At 48.9% G+C, this 22,491-nt stretch overlaps 1 protein-coding gene across 1 annotated transcript in view; it reads left to right on the top strand.

Moving 5' to 3' along the window:
- PPARGC1B (PPARG coactivator 1 beta) overlaps positions 1-22,491 on the top strand; it is a 105,684-nt gene that overhangs the window by 74,730 nt on the left and 8,463 nt on the right. The window contains exons 2-8 of the mRNA XM_049771804.1: positions 3,810-3,983; positions 10,958-11,173; positions 14,549-14,665; positions 16,018-17,164; positions 18,052-18,088; positions 18,771-18,835; positions 19,651-20,410. Of these exons, the coding sequence (XP_049627761.1) occupies positions 3,810-3,983; positions 10,958-11,173; positions 14,549-14,665; positions 16,018-17,164; positions 18,052-18,088; positions 18,771-18,835; positions 19,651-20,410 (2,516 nt within the window). The remainder of the gene's footprint in view (positions 1-3,809; positions 3,984-10,957; positions 11,174-14,548; positions 14,666-16,017; positions 17,165-18,051; positions 18,089-18,770; positions 18,836-19,650; positions 20,411-22,491) is intronic.

The following is a 22,491-nucleotide window of genomic DNA, read 5'->3' as shown; positions in this document are numbered from 1 at the left end:
AAATTTATCACCCAGAACGCAACTTACGTGAAGTGCCCAGCTGCTGAGCATCCTTGGTGCCTTCTCGGCCCCTGATTTCTGCCTGTCTCTGGACACTACAGCTGTCTGCTCTGTGCTGGCCCACCCCTGTCCTAAAAGTTGAGGCTTGTTCCCCACAGTTCTCCCCAAAGCTGCCTCTACCTGTTCTTGGGTGTTTTCTACCATCTTCTCCGCTCCTTGTTGCTGCCTCCCTCATCTATTGTGCCCTAGGGTTGGTCCACACTTGGGTTTTGCCTGTTTTATACCTTGATCCTGTATACTTTTTCCTTCCCTACATTTCTACTGCCTGACTGCTTCAATTCTCAACTCAGATGTCAGGGCTTCCTGATGTCTCATTTTGAGTCCCTCCCTAGTTTTACTTTCCTCCAGCCACACAGCTGGTGTGTCTCCTAGGAGCACTGGCATGATCCCTGATGAAATATACATGTGTTTTCTTCCCTGCTAACATGCCAACTCATGAGGGAAAGAATTGGATCTCCTACATTACAGCTACATTTAACAAATGTGTGCAAAGATGGTCAGAGATGTAGTAAAACAAGTAAGGTGCACCCAGCTTCAATTCCGGACACCCTATATGGTCTTCTGAGCCCTCCAGGATTGATCCTGAACATCACCAGGTGCTTGATCCCAAAACAAAACAAAACCTAAACGTATCCATGTAACCTAGCACAACTGAAACTGAGGCTGAGTGTCAGGCATTCCAGGAAGTGCTGAAAGGATTGGAGCAAGTCAACCTCTCCTCCAGCTAGAGGAGGCCTAACTATTCATAAGGATAGTTATGTTGTGTTTTTATAAAAGTTGTCCATATACTTAGCACATGACCCAGCATATTCCACTTCTAGTTATCCAAGAGTAATAAAATGCATGTCCAACAGAAATGTTGCTAACTTGTTCAGAATTGCCCCCAAACTAGACATGGGGGCCAGTTATCTGCCTGGGGCCCACAGTTTGAGGCACAGAGGGGAGGAGTCCCCAGCTGAGAATTCACCAAGTGTCCCCATCTGCTGACAGTACATCGGAGGGTGGTGTCAGTGGTGGAGATATAGGGTCATAGTTGGGGACAAGTTATGGATGGGGGGATTCCAGAGCTTTTCAAGAGTGCCTGTGCCCCTCTTTTTGTTTCCCCACTAGTGTTCAGCTCTTCCCTTGTATGAAAATCACATACTTTTTTTTTAACCATTGTTCAGCTGCATGCCTTTCTGCTCCCTACCACATGTAAGAACCGTGTGGGAAGGATTCTGCCTGTTTTAGCCTAGTACCTGGCCTCAGGACTCCAGTGCTCAGGAACTACAGCTGCTGATGTTGGTGTGAGTTGGAGAAGGACTGAGAATATGGACAGAGATAAAGAATTGGCTGGGCATTGTCCCTGCAGACAGATGTGTGTGCTCTGGCAGCCTGGCCTGAGGCCTGGGCACCAGACACCTGTAGAACTTGTTCTGGGCACTACCATTGCATGCAGGGTTCTTGCAAAATGCCAGTAAGGACATTTGACCCAAATTTGAATGAAAACCTCTTCTCCTTTGTCAAATTGAGCTAATAATATACATTTATTCATAATAAATAAGTTCTAGTAAGTGGAAACATTTAAGGAAAAGCCTGGGCAAAGCCTCTTTATCTTGATTTTGGTTCCTTCTGCCTTGACAGCCTACTAAGAAAGACCTTTGTTTTTTTTTCTGCTTTATTTATCATCACTACCATCATTTATTCAGCAATTACCAAGCCAAGTGATAAGGTTGCCTCATCGGGTAGGCATCATCCCATGGTACAGATGAAGTCATTAAGATTCAGAGGTGAAGGACTTGCCCATGCTAGTGGTGGGGACCCAGGTCAGCTCTGCACCCCATTTCTGCCAGCATTCCTGGTTAAGACTCACTCTTGGTGGGGCTTGGTGAGACCATATGGGATGCCAGGAATTGAACTTGGGTCAATCCAGTACAAAGTTGTTCTATGTACTAGTAAGTCCCACTAACTGTTGTTGACTGCCAACCTTGGGAGGCTAGTAAGAAAGGAAAGTCTTAGATCTCCAATCAACTCTGATCCCTGTAAGGCTGGGTTCTCTGGTTGTTTCTAAGGCTTCCTCAAAGTTCTGGGAGTGCACTTGAGCTGGTTACTAGAGATCCCCTTGTGCCTCTCACAGTCCCTCACTCCACTACTAGCCAGGGATGTGATCTTGTGGAACATTCACTATACTTTTGCATACATATTTTCATACACAGAGAAGTGTGAGGTTGATGGCTTTGTTCTCTGTACACATGTAGGAGCATGATATTTTGTGACTTGTAGTTTCCTTTTATATGTCTTGGAGAATATGTACCCCAACCTCAATTTTTAAACAGTACCTTAATATTTTGTGACATAGGTAATTATAGTTATATTTACTTCTTTTCAATTGATGGGGATCTTCAACAATTTTGTCTGTTTTGAGGCCTTGCCCAGTGATACTAAGGGATTATTCCTAACTCTGCATTACAGAATTACTCCTGGCAGTGCTTAGGATGCCAGGGATTAAACCCAGGTCAGCTTCATGTAAGGCAAGAGGCCTACCTATTTTATTATCTCTTTGGCATTTTAAACATTATAAATATTCCCATTAAAATACTGAGACTTTGAGGTGATGGTACAGTGGTAGGGCATTTGCCTTTCATGTTGCCAACACAAGATGGACCTGGTTTGATCCCCAGCATCCCATATGACCCCCTGAGCCTGCCAGGTCAGCTTCATGTAAGGCAAGAGGCCTACCTATTTGATTATCTCTTTGGCATTTTAAACATTATAAATATTCCCATTAAAATACTGAGACTTTGAGGTGATAGTACAGTGGTAGGGCATTTGCCTTTTATGTTGCCAACACAGGATGGATCTGGTTTGATCCCCAGCATCCCATGTGGCCCCCTGAGCCTGCCAGGGGTGCAGAGCCAGGAGCAATCTCTGAGAGCTGTCAGGTGTGGCCCCACAAAAACAAAACAAAACAAAAAGACGGAGACTATAGGTAACTGTTTGTCCAGAGCATTCCCATCACTAATGTCAGCTTTTACTGCTGTGTCTGTTGTTCATTTTATTTTATTTTGATTTATTTTGTTTCATTATTAATATTGAGGGATTCTGGGGCTGAAGAGATAGCATGGAAGTAAGGCATTTGCCTTGTATGCAGAAGGATGGTGGTTCAAATCCCGGCATCCCATATGGTCCCCTGAGCCTGCCAGGAGCGATTTCTGAGCATAGAGCCAGGAGTAACCTCTGAGCACTACCAGGTGTGACCCAAAAAAACAAATATATATATATATATATATATATATATATATTTGTTTTTATATATATATATATTGAGGAATTCTTGTTTTCCAGAATAAAATATATTTTGAAACCAAATTAGTTCTGCTAGAAAAAAAAATTGGTAGTATGTGGACAAGGCTTTCAGAGATGTGTAGGAGAGCAGAGGAGAAGGGAACATTGCAATAGCAGGGTGATCTATATTGCCATTGCCTGGCTTAGTTCCTGATTCATTTAACAATTGCAAGTCTTGTGAACCATAGAGATGGTGAGGGGCTAAAGTGCTTGCCTTGCACATACGTGGCTGATCTGGTTCTGTATATGGTTACCAGACCATCTAGGAGTAGTCCCAGCATTACTAAATATGGTCCAACTTCCTCCTTCAAAATAAATAAAAGAAAAGAAAAAAATTATGAAACTTGATCACTTCACAGAACCAGGATCTCTTATGTGGGTCTAGCTGGACTCAGTTCTGACACTGTTCCTTTCTGTCTCCTCAGAGTTGGGGTTCCGGCGAAGAGCAACTCTATGCTGATTTTCCAGAGCTTGACCTCTCCCAGCTGGATGCCAGTGACTTAGACTCAGCCACCTGCTTTGGGGAGCCTCAGTGGTGCCCAGAAAACCCTGAGACAGAACCCAGCCCCTACAGCCCTGATGACTTGGAACTTTTCCAGGTATGTTTCCCTGAGCCTGCCTCCATTCTTTTCTGTGTGTTGTTTGTCAAAGCAATCTCTCTACCAGACCTTGGGACCCTGTCTCCTATCCTGAATTGACATCTCACCTCTCCTCAAATTTAGAAACGAGCCTCTCTAACCAGTGCTCCCTGTGCACTGGTTCCACCTCCTCTGTGAAGCTCAGCATTCTTTTTTTTTTAATATCTTTATGTAGTTGGGTTTCAGTCATGTAAAGAACACCCCCTTCACCAGTGCAACATTCCCATCACCAATGTCCCAAATCTCCCTCCTCCCCACCCCATCGCTGCCTCATTCCTTCTACTTCCCTCATTCCTTCACATTGTTATGATAGTTCTCAATGTAGTTATTTCTTTAACTGCACTCATCACTTTGTGGTGAGCTTCCTGTAATGAGCTGGACCTTCCAGCCCTCATCTCTATTGTCTCTGGGCATTATTGCAATAATGTCCTTAATTTTTCTTAAAACCCATAGATGAGTGAGTCTATTCTGCATCTACCTCTTTCCCTCTGACTTATTTCACTCAGCATAATGGGTTCCATGTACATCCATATATAGGAAAATTTCATGACTTCATCTCTCCTGGTGGCTGCATAATATTCCATTGTGTATATGTACCACAGTTTCTTTAGACATTCATCTGTTGAAGGGCATCTTGGTTATTTCCAGAGTCTGGCTATTGTAAATAGCTCTGCAATGAATATAGGTGTGAGGAAGGGATTTTTGTATTGTATTTTTGTGTTCCTAGGGTATATCTCTAGGAGTGATATTAGAGCTAAGCATTCTTTAGTCTTGTTATGCTGCTGATCAGCACCTGTCAGTAGTTAGAAATACTTGTGGTAGTAGTGGACCAGTAGTTAGCACCACTTGGGGTAGAGTATTGTTTTTCAATCTTTCTATATGTGTGTCCACCCATGCTTATATCACTGAACATTTATCCCCACTTGACAGATGAGTAGGCTGAGTCTTGGTGAAGTACTGTCACCTAGCAGACACAATGAAATATAGATAAAGTCAGTCTGCTGCTCCTTGAGCTTTAAGGACCACAATGGCAGCAGACTAGGCTCAGCTTACATTTTCTAAACAGCTACTCTGAACAGACTCCTGTTAATTGTCAGGAGTTCTCATTGAATTATTGTAGCACTCTCAGTCATGAGCATAGTCATGCCCATGTTTCAGCTGAAAACTAGAAGTTCTTTAGAAGGAAGTAGGGTTAGACATGGCTTAAAGACCAATGGGAGTCACATCTTTGTGTGCTCATAAACAGATTGAGCGCCTGGTTGCTGCATAGCAGCCCTCCCCCCCCCCCCAAGATGTGGATTGGCATTTGCAGGAGATGGGTATGGTGTGGTCGAGCATTCCCGGATGAGGAGTGATTGCTCTTGTTGAGGCTGGTGGCAGGTCTAGTCAGATTCACAACTCTTTCTGTGAAATGTGTTTCCGCATCAAGATGGCTGAGCCTGTTTGGCAGTAGCGTCCTAATATACCAACAGCATTCTGTGTGCCAAATGCTATGCTGGCATGTTGTGAGTATTTTCTACACAGGCCAAGTGGGGTGGAACCTTCCTGCTTGAATGATAGGGGCCCTCTCAGTGTAGGGCTCCAAGCTCCTCAAGAGTCTCTGCAGTGTAGGGGGAGACTGGCCTTTGCTCAGTAAACACATAGATAGCTGGTGGCCAACTAGGAGCTAACAAAAACCAGGGACCCAGCAGAGCAATAGTACACACAGTGGGCAGGGTACTTGCCTGGCATTCAGCTGGCTCAAGCCCCAGCATCCCATATGTTCCTCTGAACCCTATTATAGTGATCCAAATGCAGAGCCAAGAGTAAGACCTGAACACTGCTGGTATGGCCCCAAATCAAAGCAAAACAAAAAGCAGGGGCCAAGGCAAGAAGGCAGAGTGAGTAGAGCTTGGAGTCTAGAAACTGAGAGGAAATTCTTAACAAATAGTTAAGTATTCTAACAAATACTTAGTATGCAGGGCCACCCAGACATGCAGCAGGCTGGGCTCGCGCCTAGGCTAAAACTGAGGTCAGGAGTACCACTCCAGCCCCAGGAAGAGTAAGTAATGTTCTGAGTCTTACTTGAGAGGCTCAAGGAAATTAAATAAGTGACGTATCTTACAGGTGAAGAGTGAGGTTAGCTAACTTGCCCAAAGTTTCAGGAGCAGGAGGGTTGTGGAGAAGCTATAAGCTTGCCTGGCTCACTTTCTATGCTTACCTCCTGAGCATACCTTACCAGGAGACTGATTTCCCAGAAATCTCCCCAAACTTTAGAGAGCTGCTGCACATAGGGGTTTAGATGCCACATGAAACTCAGAGACCAGCTAGACCAGGGCTGTAAAAATATTTTTTACTTCGTAACTTCCGCCCTTTTTTTCTGCACAAGAAACACACACCATTGAGTGGTACCAGAAACACCTTGTATTCATTATACAGTTGATTTTGAATTCATTTTTGGCCCTTCATATTCAGAAACTTTTGTTATTGCCCAATTTTTTCTATGGCCCCATATTGGGTGTTGACCCAAAGTTGAAGCCAGGGGCTAGGCAGGCCCCTCTTGCTGGATCTATGAATGTTCTCAGATGTAGCATCTCTGGGACTCAGCTCAGCAATGAAGACAGACTCCTCCCAGGTTCTAGGACAGGGCAGAGTTCTGCCTCTTCCTCCACCATATCACCTTGTAATCTCCCAGGGCTAGACCATTTTTCCCTAGGATACTGTCATGCCTCTCTCTATCCAGGTTTCCAGTGCAGAGCTCCCAAACCAAGGACTCTGGCTGCACAGTTCACTGTTCCAGTCCCAGGTTCAGCTTCACAAATAAGCCAAATACATAAAGCATGGTTCCCCACTCCCCAAAGCCTTGGATTTATACTTTCTCTCCTCAAATCTCTGTTGGTTCTATGTGCACATGTTCATGTATCTCTGTGCCCCTCTGACGGAAAACTCCCTGGAGACAAATAGTATTTCTATTTTATCTTTTTTATTTATTTAGCCTCCCAAGCAGTGCTCAAGGGACTTGGGCCAGTCCAGGGACACTTATCAATGGAGTAGGATAGTTCGATGCTGGGGCCTGAAGAACCTGGAACTACCAGGGCCACCAGCAGTGTTTGGGGTATGGACCTGGGTCCTGGCACATGCACTACCCAATGATCTCCCTGGCCCATTAGTAGCATTTGATTCATCACAGGGCCCTGGCACATTGTGATGACCTGGTTGCTATGTGCTGAATGAAATTGGTGATACTAAAATCTTGTATGTGTGTTTTCCGTGACCCATAATAGCTATGCTTCCAAAAACAATCATAAAGAAAAATGTTTCATTTTGAGAAATAATTTATTCATATAAATGTTATTGTAATATATTGTTATCATGATCCTATTCTTTTAGCATCATTGGTCTCTTGCTGTGCCAAACTCTAAGCTAAGCTCTATTTCTCTGTATATGTAGGAAGATTGGAGTTTCTCTGGGGTTCAAACTATCTCAAGAGGAGAAACAAACATATTTCCCTCCTGCCAAGGACCAGACATAACCCATTCCCCAATCCCTGAGCCAGGGCTCCAGTCCTGCTTCTTCTTCCTCAGTGACCTGGCCAGTATTGAGGGGAGCTTGGGGTCTAATATCCATTGGCACCACGGAGACTGGTACTCTGGGAGCAGCCGGGGAAAGAACAAGCATCCATTACCAGCTGGCTACTGCTTAGCAGCAGGCCCACATCAGCCAACCTCAGAATTCCCTTCGAGGGCCAGCGCCATGACAGCCACATAGTAAGTGCAGAGGAAGCAGGCATTTGCTTGCTTTATCCCAGTGTGCTGAGTGACCCTGGCCAGCCTTGGTTTCCCCAGGTTTAAGGACTAGGGAAGAAAGGTGATTCCATCTATAACAGAATCATTGGCCCTTTTAAACTCTAATGGTGTCTAAGGACCTATTTACTCCCAAAGAAAAAGGAGGGAAATAAATTTCTGGGTTTCTTTCACCTTCGGTGAATCTCCATGGAGAGTGGAGGATTTCTCAACGTTCTCCCAGTTCTGATAGAATTCTACTCCTTTAGGCCAAGTTTCTCCTCTGATTCTGCCTTAGATTTCTTGAAGATCTCTTTTCCTCTAGCACAGGAAGGCTGGGGGTAGGGCTATGTCTATTAATATCCCTCGTCAGCTGATCAACTCTCCATTAATTTGCACGCCGTTTCCTAGCAGAGAGGGAGAGCAGAGGAAAGGGATGATGTATTATGCTATGATGACATCACAGGCAGGCTCTGCCTTTCTTCCCAGCCAGATCAGGGCAGCCCCAGAGCAGAACCAGGCCGAGTAGGAGAGCTGGGGGTGGGGGGAAATATTCATAGTTTTGCTTTGTTGGTTTTTTTTTGTTTTATTTTGTTTGGGGCTGCACGCATCTATGTTCAGGGGTTACTTCTGGCTCTGCACTGAGGAATCATTCCTTGTATAGCTTCAGGGACTATATGGGATGCTGGGAATCAACCTAAGTTGGCTGTATGTGAAGCAAGGGCCCCCTGCCCATTGTACTCCCTCTGGCTTCTCTTGAGTCCTTGTATTTGTTTGTTCTTGGGTCATATGTTCAGGTGTTACTCCTGGCTCTGCATTCAGTAGTCACTTCTGACAGTGCTCAGGAGAGCATATAGAATGCCAAAAATCAAACCTGGGTCGGCTGCATGCAAGGCAAATGCCTTCACTGTTGTACTCTCTCTCCTGTCCTATAGGACTTTGTTTGTTTGTTTGTTTGTTTAATCTGCATCTTGGAGCCTCTGCCAATGTCTATCCTGTTAGCAACTTTTGGGTGTGCAATGAACCCCATACCTAGTCTGTCCAAAGGAAGAGTGGTCAGTGTGATGCTGCTGCTGCTACTTCAAGGGTTACCTGAAAAAAAAAAGCTCTGGCCTGGGCACATGGGGCTAGTCACAGGAACAAGGGGTCTAACTCTTTAGGGGTTGCCACTCTCTGCACCTCCAGTGCCCTCCCTCTGAGTGCTCCTCTGAAACTGCTTTCTCCCTCCACAGCACTCCTGAACTTCCATCCCCGCAGCTGGGAAAACCGAGCAGGGCTCTGGCTCCCCATTCTTCCCACTGCAGGAGAGGACTGCAGTAATATCTCCATCATCCTGTTGGTGGCTGAGCCCCTTGTAGTCATTTGCTCTAGAATGTGGGTGCAGGTGAGAGGCAGCTGAATAGGCCTCCTGGCCTGAATCTGCCCTCAGCTCCCCATTCCCAGAGCCTGGGTAAGCCCCAACCAAAACCTTTCAACCTTTTCTGTCTGTATTCTTAGCCCTGTTCCAAAGACTACACATACAATTGTTCTCTTCTCCCCATGCTGCCTCCTCCAATTACTCAGCTGCTGCTTCGACTGCAAGGCCTGAAACAGATTTAGTGCAGCCAAAAGGCTATCACGAGATGCATATTGCAGATGATCTTCCTGAACAAAGGATAAACAGCCGACCTAGGAAGGAGAGAGCTGGGGAGGCAGTGCGCTGAGCGATCACCTGCCAGGCCAGGGCAGATTCGATGGGGCTGGTGGTGTGGGGTGACCTTGGAACCAGGGAACCTAGTGTCCCTCTGTAGATCCCACTCCTGCAACTGATTCTCTGTGTGTCTTGGGACATATTGCTTAGCCCCCACCAGCCTCAGTTTCCCTCGTGGCAAGTCCCTCACGAGATGAGAGTTAGGTCTTCCAAAACCCATGACAAAGCCTCCTTGCTTGTCATAGCTGGGCCCTAGGACCTGCTTTCCTCTGCTCTTGCCCAGCCTTATTGTTTTCTTCTCAAATTTCCATCCAGTTTCAGCAGAAGCCATTTAGAGCAGCCTTCTTAGGCTGCCCAAGGCCCTAAGTAGCCTGCAGGCTTTCCTGTGCCTTTTCTTTCCCCATCTCAGTCTTTCTCCTTTCTACCCAAGTACTCTTACTCTCCCTGATGGTCTCCTTTATGGCCTGTGCCTTCTCCTCTCCACTGGAGGGCAGTAAGCTCCAGTACAGGGTACGCTATCTTGGCACAATCTTTGCTTGGAGAATATTGGGATTGTATGTGTGCTGGGGAAAGGGGAGAGGCCAGAATGGAGGGCACACCTCCTGCCCCTTCTAGCTACTGTCATTGTGATAATGTGAATGCATCTGGGCCAGGCAGTTTTCTGACATCTTACTTGAACAATGGCCTGTTGGAGCAACTATGGGTCATTATCCCTTCCACTGACAGTAGACAAACTTGCCCAGGGTATATGCAGTTGATAAGCCCAGGATCTGGCTGCAGGCCACTCCATGACTTCTGGCCTCAACCCTCACTGCCACACAGTCACTTGCTCCTGGTGAGTAAGGGAAGTTCCCTAGAGGCCATAGGAATAACAATTGTTCCATTATGGCTGTGATGGTTCTTGTCCAATGGTCCTCAAACTACGGCCAGCGGGCCACATATTGTATTTATTCCCATTTTGTTTCTTCACTTCTAAATAAGATATATGCAGTGTGCATAGAAATTTGTTCATAATTTTTGTTTTTACTATAATCTGGCCCTCCAACAGTCTGAAGGACAGTGAACTGGCCCCCTGTTTAAAAAGTTTGAGAACCCCTGCGAGTCATTGCCTATCCCTTTCTGCTTTTTCAGGGCTATGTGTCCTGGGAAGGGGCAGTTTTTTGTGGAGGGACAGACAAAACAGCTGGATCTGTGCCCAGGATCCCTGCAGAGGGTCACAGAGCCAAGACTGGAGCTGCAGGACATGGCCCTGACCCTCCTCACCTTCTGTCAGCTTAACAATTATGGGTTCTTGTGTCCTGTAAATAAGGTGGATCCTGGGCAGCTGTGGTTCCAGCCCAAAGTCCAGGGAAGGATGTGAGAGTGGCAGGAGGTGGAAAGGGGTCTAGCCATGAGTGGCAAACAGGTTCCTACCATATGGGGACCCAATTCAGGGTGTTGACTAAACATGTCCCCCTCTGCCAACCCCTCATGTCTCCCTCCAGATCATTGGCAGCGAGAATGAGGCCCTCCTGGCCGCATTCACCAAGACCCTGGACGACATCCCTGAAGATGACATGGGTCTGGCTGCCTTCCCGGCGCTGGATGGTGGAGATGTGCTGTCCCGTGCTTCAGCTTCACCTGCCCCATCCTCTGCACCCCCCAGTCCCTCCCCCGAGGGGCCCCAGGCCCCCAACTCTGAGGTGGATGAGCTCTCACTGGTGAGGATCTTTATTTCCTGCCAGAATGATGGTGGTGCAGTGATTCTGGGTTTGGGAACAGAGATCCTGTCCTGACTGCCCAGGGTCTCTGAGCTTTGTTGGTGATGGACATATGGCTGGAAGGGATGGGTGACTCCACGATCTCTCCACTCCTGTCCAAACAACAGCACTATTTGCAGGACAAACGATGGCCACAGATCCTTAGCGTTTTATGCACAACCCCTAATCATATGCCAAGCCTTTGAAATGTTGTAAGCAGTTTCCTAGTATTATCCAGAGACACACAGTACACATCCAAGCAGGAAATGTGGGCAGTTCAAAGCCCACCCCCATACCTCCTTACCCATCATGTCTCAATTGCTTTTCCTTCCCTCTAGGTAACCATGGTTACTAGTCTGTTAGGTGACTTGCCTTTGCTACTTTTTTTTTTTTTTTTTTAAAAATACCAGAGGAGCCTGTGTTATAGGTAGGCCTGCCCTTTGCCTTTTGTGAGGAACTGTGTCTCAGGAGCCTTTGAGATGAGCACAGGCAGCCGTTGCCCATCCTTTTTGTTGACTGTGTCCTTGGTCAGGACATTCTAGGATCACCTCAAAACTGCACTGTGGGTGAGGGGTGTCTGTCAGTATTCCCAGGTTCCAGGCTCCCTCTTTCCTTGACTCCCTCACTCTCTGTTGATCATACCATCCCAATACTGCCTTGGCTTTCTTAGATGCAGATGGTGGCTTTGTAGTCACCAGAAGCCTTTTCAGCTCAGAACTCTGGGCTTAGCCTTCCAAAGGCACCAGGCTCTGTCTGGCATTTCCAGTGCCTGGAATGCATGGGCTGACACATGTATGGAATCTGAGATAAGATGCACTTGGCAGTCCAGGACAGACAACTTAGCATTAGAGCCCTTCAGCCTGAGCCTGGAAAAGTGCATTCAGCAGCCCATAAAGCCCCCAGAGAACTTCATGAAAGCCCAAACCTTGTCTTGCCCCTCTCTCTTACCTTTTTTGATACTGTCTTCCCAAGCAGGGTGGAACTTTATTTTCCTCCTGAGCAGTACTTATTGGGGCCATGAGTTCCTCTCAGTAATACTTTAAGCCTTGCAGTTGAATGGTTCAGTGCTCAGGCCCAGCTGTGCAATACTGAAGAGCTAGGCAATGCTGAGCACCAGACTTGGCATGTTTTCCAGCCTTTTGTGCTATTTCTCCAGTTTCTACCAGTGTGAGACTTTTAGTGAGCGCCTATGTACTGGGTACACGAGTATATATGCTGTACCACTTTTTGGCTCCTGCTAACGGGAGTTTCCTCTTAGATTGGAATCAGACCACCGAGGTTGAAGTCCTCTCCCCTCTAATTAGTGCTGGTGTTCCTTAAGGCTTTCTCTGACTCAACCAAAGGCAGGACACAAAATTTTACCTATTTCCTTAGCAATCCAGGTAGACATGAAAAGCCCCTAGAACTGTGCCTACACTTAGAAGATGCTCAGTAAACACTCTACATGGCAGGACATGATTATTGGTACTAAAAGAACTTGTTGAGGCCCTTTCCATATCAGGACTGAGCAAAGGACCAAACCTCATAGAGGCAGAGAGTGGCCCCTGCTGGTCACAGAGGATTTTTGCCTCTCCTGCCAGTCAGTCCATTTTACAGACCCATTTGAGGCACCTCTGCTTTGAGCATTGTGCTGGGCACACAGGAGATAGTCACATCTTCTAGACTTCTGAGAATCTGATAGTTCTCAAAAGCCTACAATGGTACCCAGAGTCCCAGAGGCTGGCCCACAGCTACAGGCCACAGAAAAAGCCCCAGGTACTCAAGGCCTTCACTGAGTTGGTCTATAGTGTGGAGGGACTCCAGTTCCAAAATGGTCAGTTACATTATTTATCTGCCCCATTACACCATGGGAGAACCAGGGCCCTGGGAAGGAGCAGCCTTGTACCCCTCCCTGTGCTGAGTGGGACTCAGAACCAAATTGCAGGTGTGTGTGTGTGTTGGTTTGAGTCTGGGAAGGCCAGCAGATGGATATTCCTCCAGCACATGGTGTGGCCTTTTCTCTGGTTCCTGTGCCATTAGATCTTCTTGGTGGGGTGATATGTCCCCGAGGAAATGCTCAGCCATAGCAGGAAGCTCCCGTATTTCTCCATTTGTTCTCAGCCTGGGCTGCTGCTGCTGGGCTGAAGCACACATGGGTCTCTGAGGTTTGCAGGGAGCAGAAGGGCTGGCAAGCTTTTCAACATCCACTTCCTCAGTGGCACATTTCCTGTCCATCCAGTCCCACCTCTTGATGGGTCAGTTGAAAGCAGTTATCTGGGAAAGCAATTCCCAGGAGGAGGATGGTGCCCCCACTCCCGGAAGGCAGGCTTGTATTTCATCTCCCTGTTATCCCTGTTTGTTTCTTTCATCTGCAAGTTTGATTTAATTAAAAAAATGTGGGGGGCCAGTGGTTTGAATCCGGCATTCCATATAGTCCCCCAAGCCTGCCAGGAGCGATTTCTGAGCATAGAGCCAGGAGTAACCCCTGAGCACTGCTGGGTGTGACCCCCCAAAAAAGGAAGGAAGGAAGGAAGGAAGGAAGGAAGGAAGGAAGGAAGGAAGGAAGGAAGGAAGGAAGGAAGGAAGGAAGGAAGGAAGGAAGTAGTAGGCTGGAAAGAGCAATAAGTATAAGACATAAATCAAATGAAGTTCTATACCAAATTCTAAATGGAACTTCCAGTGTTTGTACATACTATGTGTTTGTTTGCCAAGTGTCCTAAAAGAATGATCTTCTTCCAATTTAATAGTAAAATTGTCAGATATTTTGTTTTCACAGTATAAGTACTCTCTTAGATGATTAATGTGCAAATAATTTACATGGAAGTGGGGGCTAGAGTGTTAGTACAGAGGTTAGGGCAAAGACCTTGCATTCTGCCAACCTGAGTTCAAGCCCCAGCATTCCATATGAAATCCTTCCATCCCAACCCACCAGAAGTGATCCCTAAATGCAGAGCTAGGAGTAAGCACCACAGGGAATGGCCCAAGACAAAAATAAAGACGTTATTATTTTTGTTTGTTTGTTTGGGGCCACACCCAGCGGTACTCAGGGGGAGTTACTCCTGGCTCTGTGCTCAGAAATTACTACTGGCAGGTTCGGGGGACCATATGGGATGCTGGGGACCAAACACTGGTCCATCCCGGATGCAAGGCAAATGTCCTACCCCTGTGCTATCACTCTGGCCCAGAAGTTTTTGTTTTTGTTTTTGTTTTTTATTGGGTTTTTGTGTGTTTGAGACTTTGGGCAATCTTTTTTTCCTGTTCTTAATGTATCTTGGTCATTCCATCTGCAACCCCTTTTCTTTTGGTGCCTGTGGCTGTCTCTCAGCCCCTCTCAGCTTCTCTCTACCTTTCCTACAGCTGCAGAAGCTCCTCCTAGCTACATCCTACCCTGCATCAAGCTTGGATACTCAGAAGGAAGGGCCCTCCTCGTGCCAGCCAGGCGTTCGGTCCAAGAGTCATCGGTCTTGTGTCAAGGTATTCGTGTCTTTGCCTCACTTAGGGGCCCCTGTGGGGCTTAGTGTGGTGCTATCTCAGTTCTTGTAAGGAATCTTACAAGGTGCTATCTCAGTTCTTGTTTAGTTGCCTCTGGTCTTGCCATTAGAACCAGAAGGCTAGATACTTGCTGAACTTCAGGCCTGTTTGGGGTTCCTGGCATGTGCACATCTCTGGGATTGAATTGGGGCAGACATGAAGTTCTGATGCACCCTCAAAGGGAGTAATCCCAAAAGGGATGCACAGAAGAGCTTCCAGTTTCCATAGCCCTGAGGAGGAGTTGAAGTCTTGGTAGAGTAGAAAGCTCTGCTGGGAGGCAGGTCCATCTCCCACAAGGTCTGTGATTCATAGTAGTTTGGGTGCTGGGACCACCTAGAGCCTGAGGTCGGCCTTGACATGATTGTGTCCAGTGCCAGTCCATGGGGACCATTGTTCAGGTGGTGTTCTCCAGGGACCTTCTCCTCCTTGGCTCCCCTGCATGGTGGGTTCCTTTGTTCCTGTTCCCTCTGCCCTAATCCACCTCCTCAAATAAAGGTGAGGTCTAATGGGGCAGAGTTGTCACTGTGAAGTTCGCACTGGGCCAGGAAAGCTGCCAACAGCTTTACAGACAGCCCTCAAAAGCCTGGTCAGAAAGCCCCTCCTCATTGTATGGAAAGCCTACTGAATCTTTCTTTGATAGACATGCCACTTACACCATAAAGGTCACCTGTTTTTAAAGCATGGTGTGATTATTTTTGCAAATCACTTTCCTGGAGCCAGCCATGGCATATCTAGTTTGAGAACATTCCCAGGGTTCCAAAAAGTTCCTCCTGAGACTCCTTTACATCTATTTTTTTTTAAATATATAAATCTTTATTTAAGAACCATGATTATAAGCATGTCTGTAGTTGGATTTCAATCATAAACAGAATACCCTCCCTTTACCAGTGCAACATTCTCACCACCATTTTTTACATCTAATCTCCTTTACAGCCCTGGGCACAACTAATGTACTTAGGGGCAACCTGACTGGTATCAGAAGTGCCCATCTCTGTGTTGATATAGGGCTCACAGTAGGAGGGATGTGGGGGACCCAGAGTAGGGAGGAATGTGGGGAGAAACATGAAGAGAGATATGGGGTCCCAGAAGGGAGGGATTATGGAGTCAGCAACAGGGAGTGTGACCAGCATCGCACAGCATTGCCAGGCACTGCCAACGCTGAACCCAAGGACAAGGTAGATGGTGTAAGGTGCCTCCTATAATCCAGCACCCCCACGCCCAACCCAGTGTGTGCAGGTTGAACAGGAAGGAGGGCAGCACGACCTTTCTGCTCATTGGCCTCTTTCCCTCTCCAGGTGGATGCCACCCAAGACAAGAGGGCCCCGCTGACACCGTCCCAGAGCCGGAGCTATTCGGAACTGCATAAGCACCTCGTCTCTGTGCCCCCTTGCCTCCAGGCCAGAGCACGTGCCCTGGACAGGCGCCTGCAGACTCCAGAACCCCTCAGTCCCCATTTCCCTGACCAGGATGAAGCAGAGCAGAGCAAGGACTGCCCAAGCCCCCAGCCAACCCAAGTCTCTCCCCAGGAATCCCCTGCCCCGGGCCAGCTGGGCTCTAATACCCCAATTCCTCAGGAGGATATGCAGGCTGTGGTTCAGCTAATCAGCTACATGCACACTTACTGTCTCCCCCAGAGGAAAATTCCCCCACAGGCCTCCAAACCAGCCCCTCAACCCTGTGGCAGCCCTCTCAGGCAGCCCCGAGCCCGCCCCAGCCCCCAGCACTCTTCCAAATCCTCCTGGGCTGAGTTCTCCATCCTGAGGGAACTTTTGGCTCAAGACCTCCTCTGTGATGTCAGCAAACCCTACCGCCTGGCCACACCTGTCTATGCCTCCCTCACGCCCAAGTCCTGCTCCCCCAAGGACAGCTCTGCCTCCCTCGACACCCCATCCCATGGGGACAAGGTGCAGATGGCAGCCACGCCCCAAAGCGCAGGATCCAAGCCCAGCCTGCGTCCACTGCGACTCAATGTGAGGGGGTGGCTTAGCCGACCCACCAGGCTGCCCCTAAACGGAGAGGATGAGGAAGATGGAGATGAAGAAAAAGAGGCAGAGGAAGAGGAGGAGAATGAGGAAGACGAGGAGGAAGAATGGGGCCGGAAAAGACCGGCTCGAAGCCTGCCATGGACCAAGCTGGGGCAGAGACTGGACGGGGGCCTGTGTCCGGTGAGGCGCTCACGGAGACTGAACCCAGAGCTGGGGCCCTGGCGGAGCTTCACTGAGGAGACAGTGGGGCCCAAGCCCCAGGGAGCTCCGTCCTCCTTGCACCTGGATCCCAAGGCCTATGACATGGACAGGGAAATGACCAGCCCCGTGCACAAGGACAGTGTCCAGGACCAGCAGCTCCTGCAGGGACCCAAGATCCCGACTCTGGAGAGCCCTTGTGAGAGCGGGTGTGGAGACACAGATGAGGACCCCAGCTGCCTGCAGCTCCCTGGCAGAGGTAGTGGGCGGGGCTGGCATGCCCCTTCTCCTTTCTGGCTCTGTTACCATTTCTATAATGAGATGGCTGGGCGTGTCTCAAGATCATCCCCCCACAGCCCCCCTTTCTGAATTTCCATCCTCCTAGAGCAAGGTGCCACTTAGTGAGATTCCGGCCTTCTGTACATTTCCGTGGGGAAGACCAGGCAACCAATGAGCAAATAAAAAAATAAGAGACAGTTGACCATTGAATAAAGTGGGGGTTAGGGGCCCACTCTCTCAGCCAAAAATCTCCTTTACCTTCATTGGCCTCAGAGTTGAATTACTATGAACCTACTCTTGGTGATCAACAGTCAGTGAGCACTTATGTACTCGGTATGTTTTGTGTGTTGTATAATGTGACTCTAATAGAAAAGTTAGCTAGTTAGTGAGAAATGTTAATAGCACTGTCTGTTGAAGAGAATAGGAAGGGAAATACAGCCTGTCTACTCGGCTGCATTTCACTAGGCCACAGGTCAGCAGAGTCTGAAGAAAACCTGCTGTTAGTAGAAGCTCCTCTTCAAAAGCCAACTGACCTCACGTGCGATGCTGAGCGCCAGGTGCCCACCGTGCATGTGGAGGGTGTTCTGGGCCTCTCAGTGCATCTGCAGTCACCCAGGAGCAGTTCTGCGGTATTCATCACCCCTCTGAGCCCCCTTCTAGTGGCTGGAAGGGCCTGTGAGGAGGCACCAAGTGCCCCTGTCCATCATGCTGCTGGGTGTTTCATGCCTTTCCCTAAAAATGATGGTGGTACCACACACTGGTGCCAGGGACAATGCGAGTCCATAGCCCCTGCAAAGGGACTGGATTCCTACCTGGGGCCTGGGGTGTGTGTGAGGAATCTTATTTGTTTCCTTTTTGTCTTTTCAGACTCTCCCAGGTGCCTCATGCTGGCCTTGTCACAAAGGTAGATTTTTTTTTTTTTTTAGACATTATTCATCCATGACTCCACAAGACATTGTGTTGTTGGGTGTACATGTCTGGGGCCGGACAATTCATTAACTCCTGCCCTACTTGCCCTTCTGAGCTGGGCCCCCCGAGGAGGGAGTTGATCTTGAGAAGATGGGCTCGGCAAGTGACCCCTATCCTCGCCTAGTATTCCCCAAGGGGATGGTGGGAAGAAGTAAGTAGGTCTCTGACCATCCAAAGCTGTCCTACCTCTTCAAAACTTGAAAGAGTTGGGAGAAGCACATCATGCTGTGTGGCATTAGCAAATATCTTGCTCTCTCTGGGTCTTTGATGCTCCATCTATAAAATGAAGGGCTTGTTTTCTCTCTACTCTCTAGCAAATGTCCTATATGTCTCTGGAGGGCTTGGTACGGGTCATAGATAATAGAGAGGTCAAGTTGCATCTCATGTGCATAGTCCCCGAGCATTACCACGTGCAATCCTGGCCCAGCAGGTCTGATAACATGTGATGAATCCTCTGTCCTGTCCCCAGTCCTTGAATGCAAGGACTGAGTAGTGTTGAACCCCTCTGTAGGCAGGACTGGGGTGTAGGGTTACCCACCTGCCTCACGTGCTTGGGGAAGCAAAGCCATTGCTGACTGCCTTTTCTTGCTCTGTTCTTTTCTTCCCCACCCCATCAGTGACCCTCCTTTTGGCAAGAAGAGCTTTGAGCAGACCTTGACTGTGGAGCTCAGTGGCACAGCAGGTAAGGAGGGAGCGACAACAAGCACCCCATCCTGAGTGCCTTGCGAGTCGGTGACGCTGCCCCATTGCACTGTCTGGCTACACAGTGAGGCCCACAGTGCTGAGGCAGGGCTTGGTCATTCTGCTGCCAGGAGCTGGGGTCAGAAAAGTGAGTCCCATCTCTCTCTGTGGGACCCCTATGCTCATGGGATGGCAAGTCATCTCATTCAGCAAGAGTGGCTTGGGGAGATAAAGGAGCAAAGCAGAGGCCAGGACAGTCAACACCAATCTCCAGGACAGGAGGACATGGTGACCTGCAGGGCTCTGGCACAACTTGGATCAGGAAATCAGGCTAAGGTCTTGATCTTACAGGCTTGAGAAGCACTAGTCACAGGCAGTATTGTTCTACTAGTTACTTCTGATACATTGGAGAGTATGGGTTGGAGGTCAAAGGCAGGAGACCCTGGGCATGGTGATTTATCCTGGTGGGAGACTTTACCTTTGGCTCCAGCCCTCCCTCTTTCCTGGACACAGCACTTGGGAAGACTCGCAAAATCCTTAAATTGCAAGGCAGAAAGACTTTCCAAGCAGCTAGTAGCTCCAGCCACCATGACCAGTTCTCAGAAGGAAAAGCAGTTGATCATAGAACCCATGATGGGATGTATGGGAAGGTCCTTCCCACATGCAACAGTGTGGTAATCTGGTGATGTCTGCCCCCTCCCTGGATTTGGAGAGTGGTGGCATGCTTGCTACTTGTGTGTCCTCCCCAACTAGGGGCTGGTGTCCCATGGAGAAGCCACCTGTCTCCACCTCACGATTCTCCTCTTGCTTGGGCAGGACTCACCCCACCCACCACGCCCCCATACAAGCCCACAGAAGAGGACCCCTTCAAACCAGACATCAAGCACAGCTCAGGCCAGGCCAAAGCTCCCAGCCTCAGCAGCTCAGAGGGTCTCCCACCCATGCCCACGGCAGGGGGTGCCCACAGGTTGCCCAAGAAGCACCCTGAGCGGAACGAGCTGCTATCACACTTGCAGCTCACTGGGACCCCCCCGGCCACCTCCCAAGCCGGCCAGAAGCGCCCCTTCTCCTGTTCCTTCGGAGACCATGACTACTGCCAGGTGCTCAGGCCCGGCAGCACCCTACAGAGGAAGGTGCTGCGGTCCTGGGAGCCATCAGGGCTCTCCCAGGAGGACTGGCCGCAGCAGGCTGCCCCGTGTGCCCAGACGCCATCCACTGGCAGGAAGGAGGACAGTGTGCTGCTGAGGGACCAAGAGATTCGCGCCAGACTCACCAAACACTTTGGGCTCCTGAAGAATGCCCTGGAGGACGAGGACCTCGCCTCGTGCAAGAGCCCTGAGTACGACACTGTCTTCGAGGACAGCAGTAGCAGCAGTGGTGAGAGCAGCTTTCTCCTGGAGGAGGACGGGGAGGAGGACAATGAAGACGAGGACTCAGGGGTCAGCCCCCCTTGCTCTGACCACTGCCCCTACCAGAGCCCCCCAAGCAAGGCTGCTCGGGCCCCGTGTTCCCGCAGCCGTTCCAGCTCTGGCTCCTCCTGCCGCTCCCGCTCACCAGCCTCCCGGCGAACTTTCAGGTAGGAAGGGGAGTGGGCAGATAAGGACACCAGTTTCCAGGTGCCAGAGGTGATTTTCCTACATCTCCGTCCTGCATGGCCCAGGCCCTGGTCCAAGCTCTGGAGACAGGCAGAGCCTGCATGGACAAGAGGCATGTCCCTGCTACTGGCCTGTGGCTTGTGTCCAAATGAATGAACCCTGACCCATCTGTGCTTACTGCTTTCGGATTTGTGCTGCAAGGGCCAGAATGAGGCTCAGTGTAGCGAGCACACTTACTTTGAGTGTGTGTGGCTATGTAAGCCATTGTTGGCCCTGCCAGTGAATAAGTATAGGTTTTTAGTTTTGTTTAGGGTTTGGGGGTGCTTTTTGTTATTTGGGGGGCTATACTTGGCGGGCACATTCAAGGCAAATGCCCTACCTGCTGTGCTATTGCTCCATCCCCTGGGGTGCTTTTGGGTTTTGGGTTTTTTGTGAGGGTGTGGGGGCCAGACACCCAGTGTGACTCAGCCTCTGCACTCAGGAATTAGACCATATGGAATGTTGATGATTATACCCAGGGATGCTTCCTGCAAGGCAAACACCCTATCTGCAGTATTATCACTCTGGCCCCATGGGTAGGTTTTATAGAAGCCAAACTTGTTACCTTCTGCTGCCACCTTCTATTTTCAGAAACAGAATTATTCAGCACCCCCTAGACATCTACATTCTTTAAGCAAACAGAAAGGCTTCCCTCACCCGAGTCACACCCAAGGCCCCCCGCCATTTACCCCTGGATCACCCACATAGCACTGACAGAAGAAACCTCTCCAGGTGGTTGAACACTGACCAACACTGACCACAAAAAGAAATACAAATATTTCTAACCTGCAGTCTAAAGAGTGGGTGACTGTAGGGAGGAGAAGGTAATGTTCCTGCCCTAGATTCTGTTGAGCCTGCTGTGCCTGCAGCTCGCATTCACCTGCCCTGGGAGCTTGTTCCTTAGCTCTGGGATGAGTCATAAGCCGGCTGGCTCATGCCATTTTGGCACGCAGAACCCAACTACAGAGGATCCGGTCCAGAAGTCATTGGGGAGCAGGGCAGAAAGCAAGGAGATTGGCTTGTTTAGGTGGGAGCAGGATACGCCCCTCTATGATTACAATAGGAGCCAAAGCTTCCTTGGGAAGATGCAGGGGAAGGAGAGTAGAGCAGGTCCCAAGACTCTGCCTGAAGTGTGTATAAATGGCCACTAGATGACGTTCTTAGGCCTCAAGCTGAGCTGCAGTGTTGGATGCTGTGACCCATACGGGCTGCTCCCCACCAACTGTCTTGATACTATGACTCTGGGGGGGTAAGTGGGAAGTGAGTTTCTTACAAGTTCCCAGGTGGTGGTGGTGTTGCCAGAGTGTCATACACTGTGAGAACCAGATTCAGCTATTAGATATTTTTACATTAGACACATTGACTCATATTCATATATCCACCCCCAATGGCTCTTTACCAGATATCTAAATTAAGACGTTCAATTTTGGGGCTGGAGAAATAGCATGGAGTTATGGCATTTGCCTTGCATGCAGAAGGACGGTGGTTGGAATCCCGGCATCCCATATGGTCCCCCGAGCTTGCCAGGAGCGATTTCTGAGCCAGGAGTAACTCCTGAGCACTGCTGGTTGTGACCCAAGAAAGCAAAAACAAAACAAAACAAAAAGACATTCAATGTAGAAGATCTGTGGGGTCCCTAGACAAGGATGTCCTGAACTATCTGATACACTAAGTGTATTCCCACTGATTTCTCAAGAACTTTCTAGATAATGACCAGCCCCAATCTGTCCCTTGTCTTCTGTTGGATTCTGTTGGCTGAGCCTTGGGGTCTCCCTGCAGCCCTCAGGGCTGGCTTTCACTGCTCAATTCCTGGAAAAGGTTCATTTTCGGGTTCACTTTTCCTGCTCGGCCATCTGGCTCAGCACCTGGTAAGCTTTGCATACTAATCACCCCCAAGCCTGTCCACTAGTCCCTCCACTTTTGCAAACCCGTGTTCCCACCCTGTGCCTTGTCTATTGGAACCCCAGACCAGGGCTTCCCATCCCCCTCACTGCCTTGCCAGGTACTCCCTTTGAACAGTAGT

The sequence above is a fragment of the Suncus etruscus genome, chromosome 4 (assembly GCF_024139225.1).
Source record: "Suncus etruscus isolate mSunEtr1 chromosome 4, mSunEtr1.pri.cur, whole genome shotgun sequence".
NCBI lineage: Eukaryota > Metazoa > Chordata > Mammalia > Eulipotyphla > Soricidae > Suncus > Suncus etruscus.
This window is presented reverse-complemented; position numbering and strand designations above follow the sequence as displayed.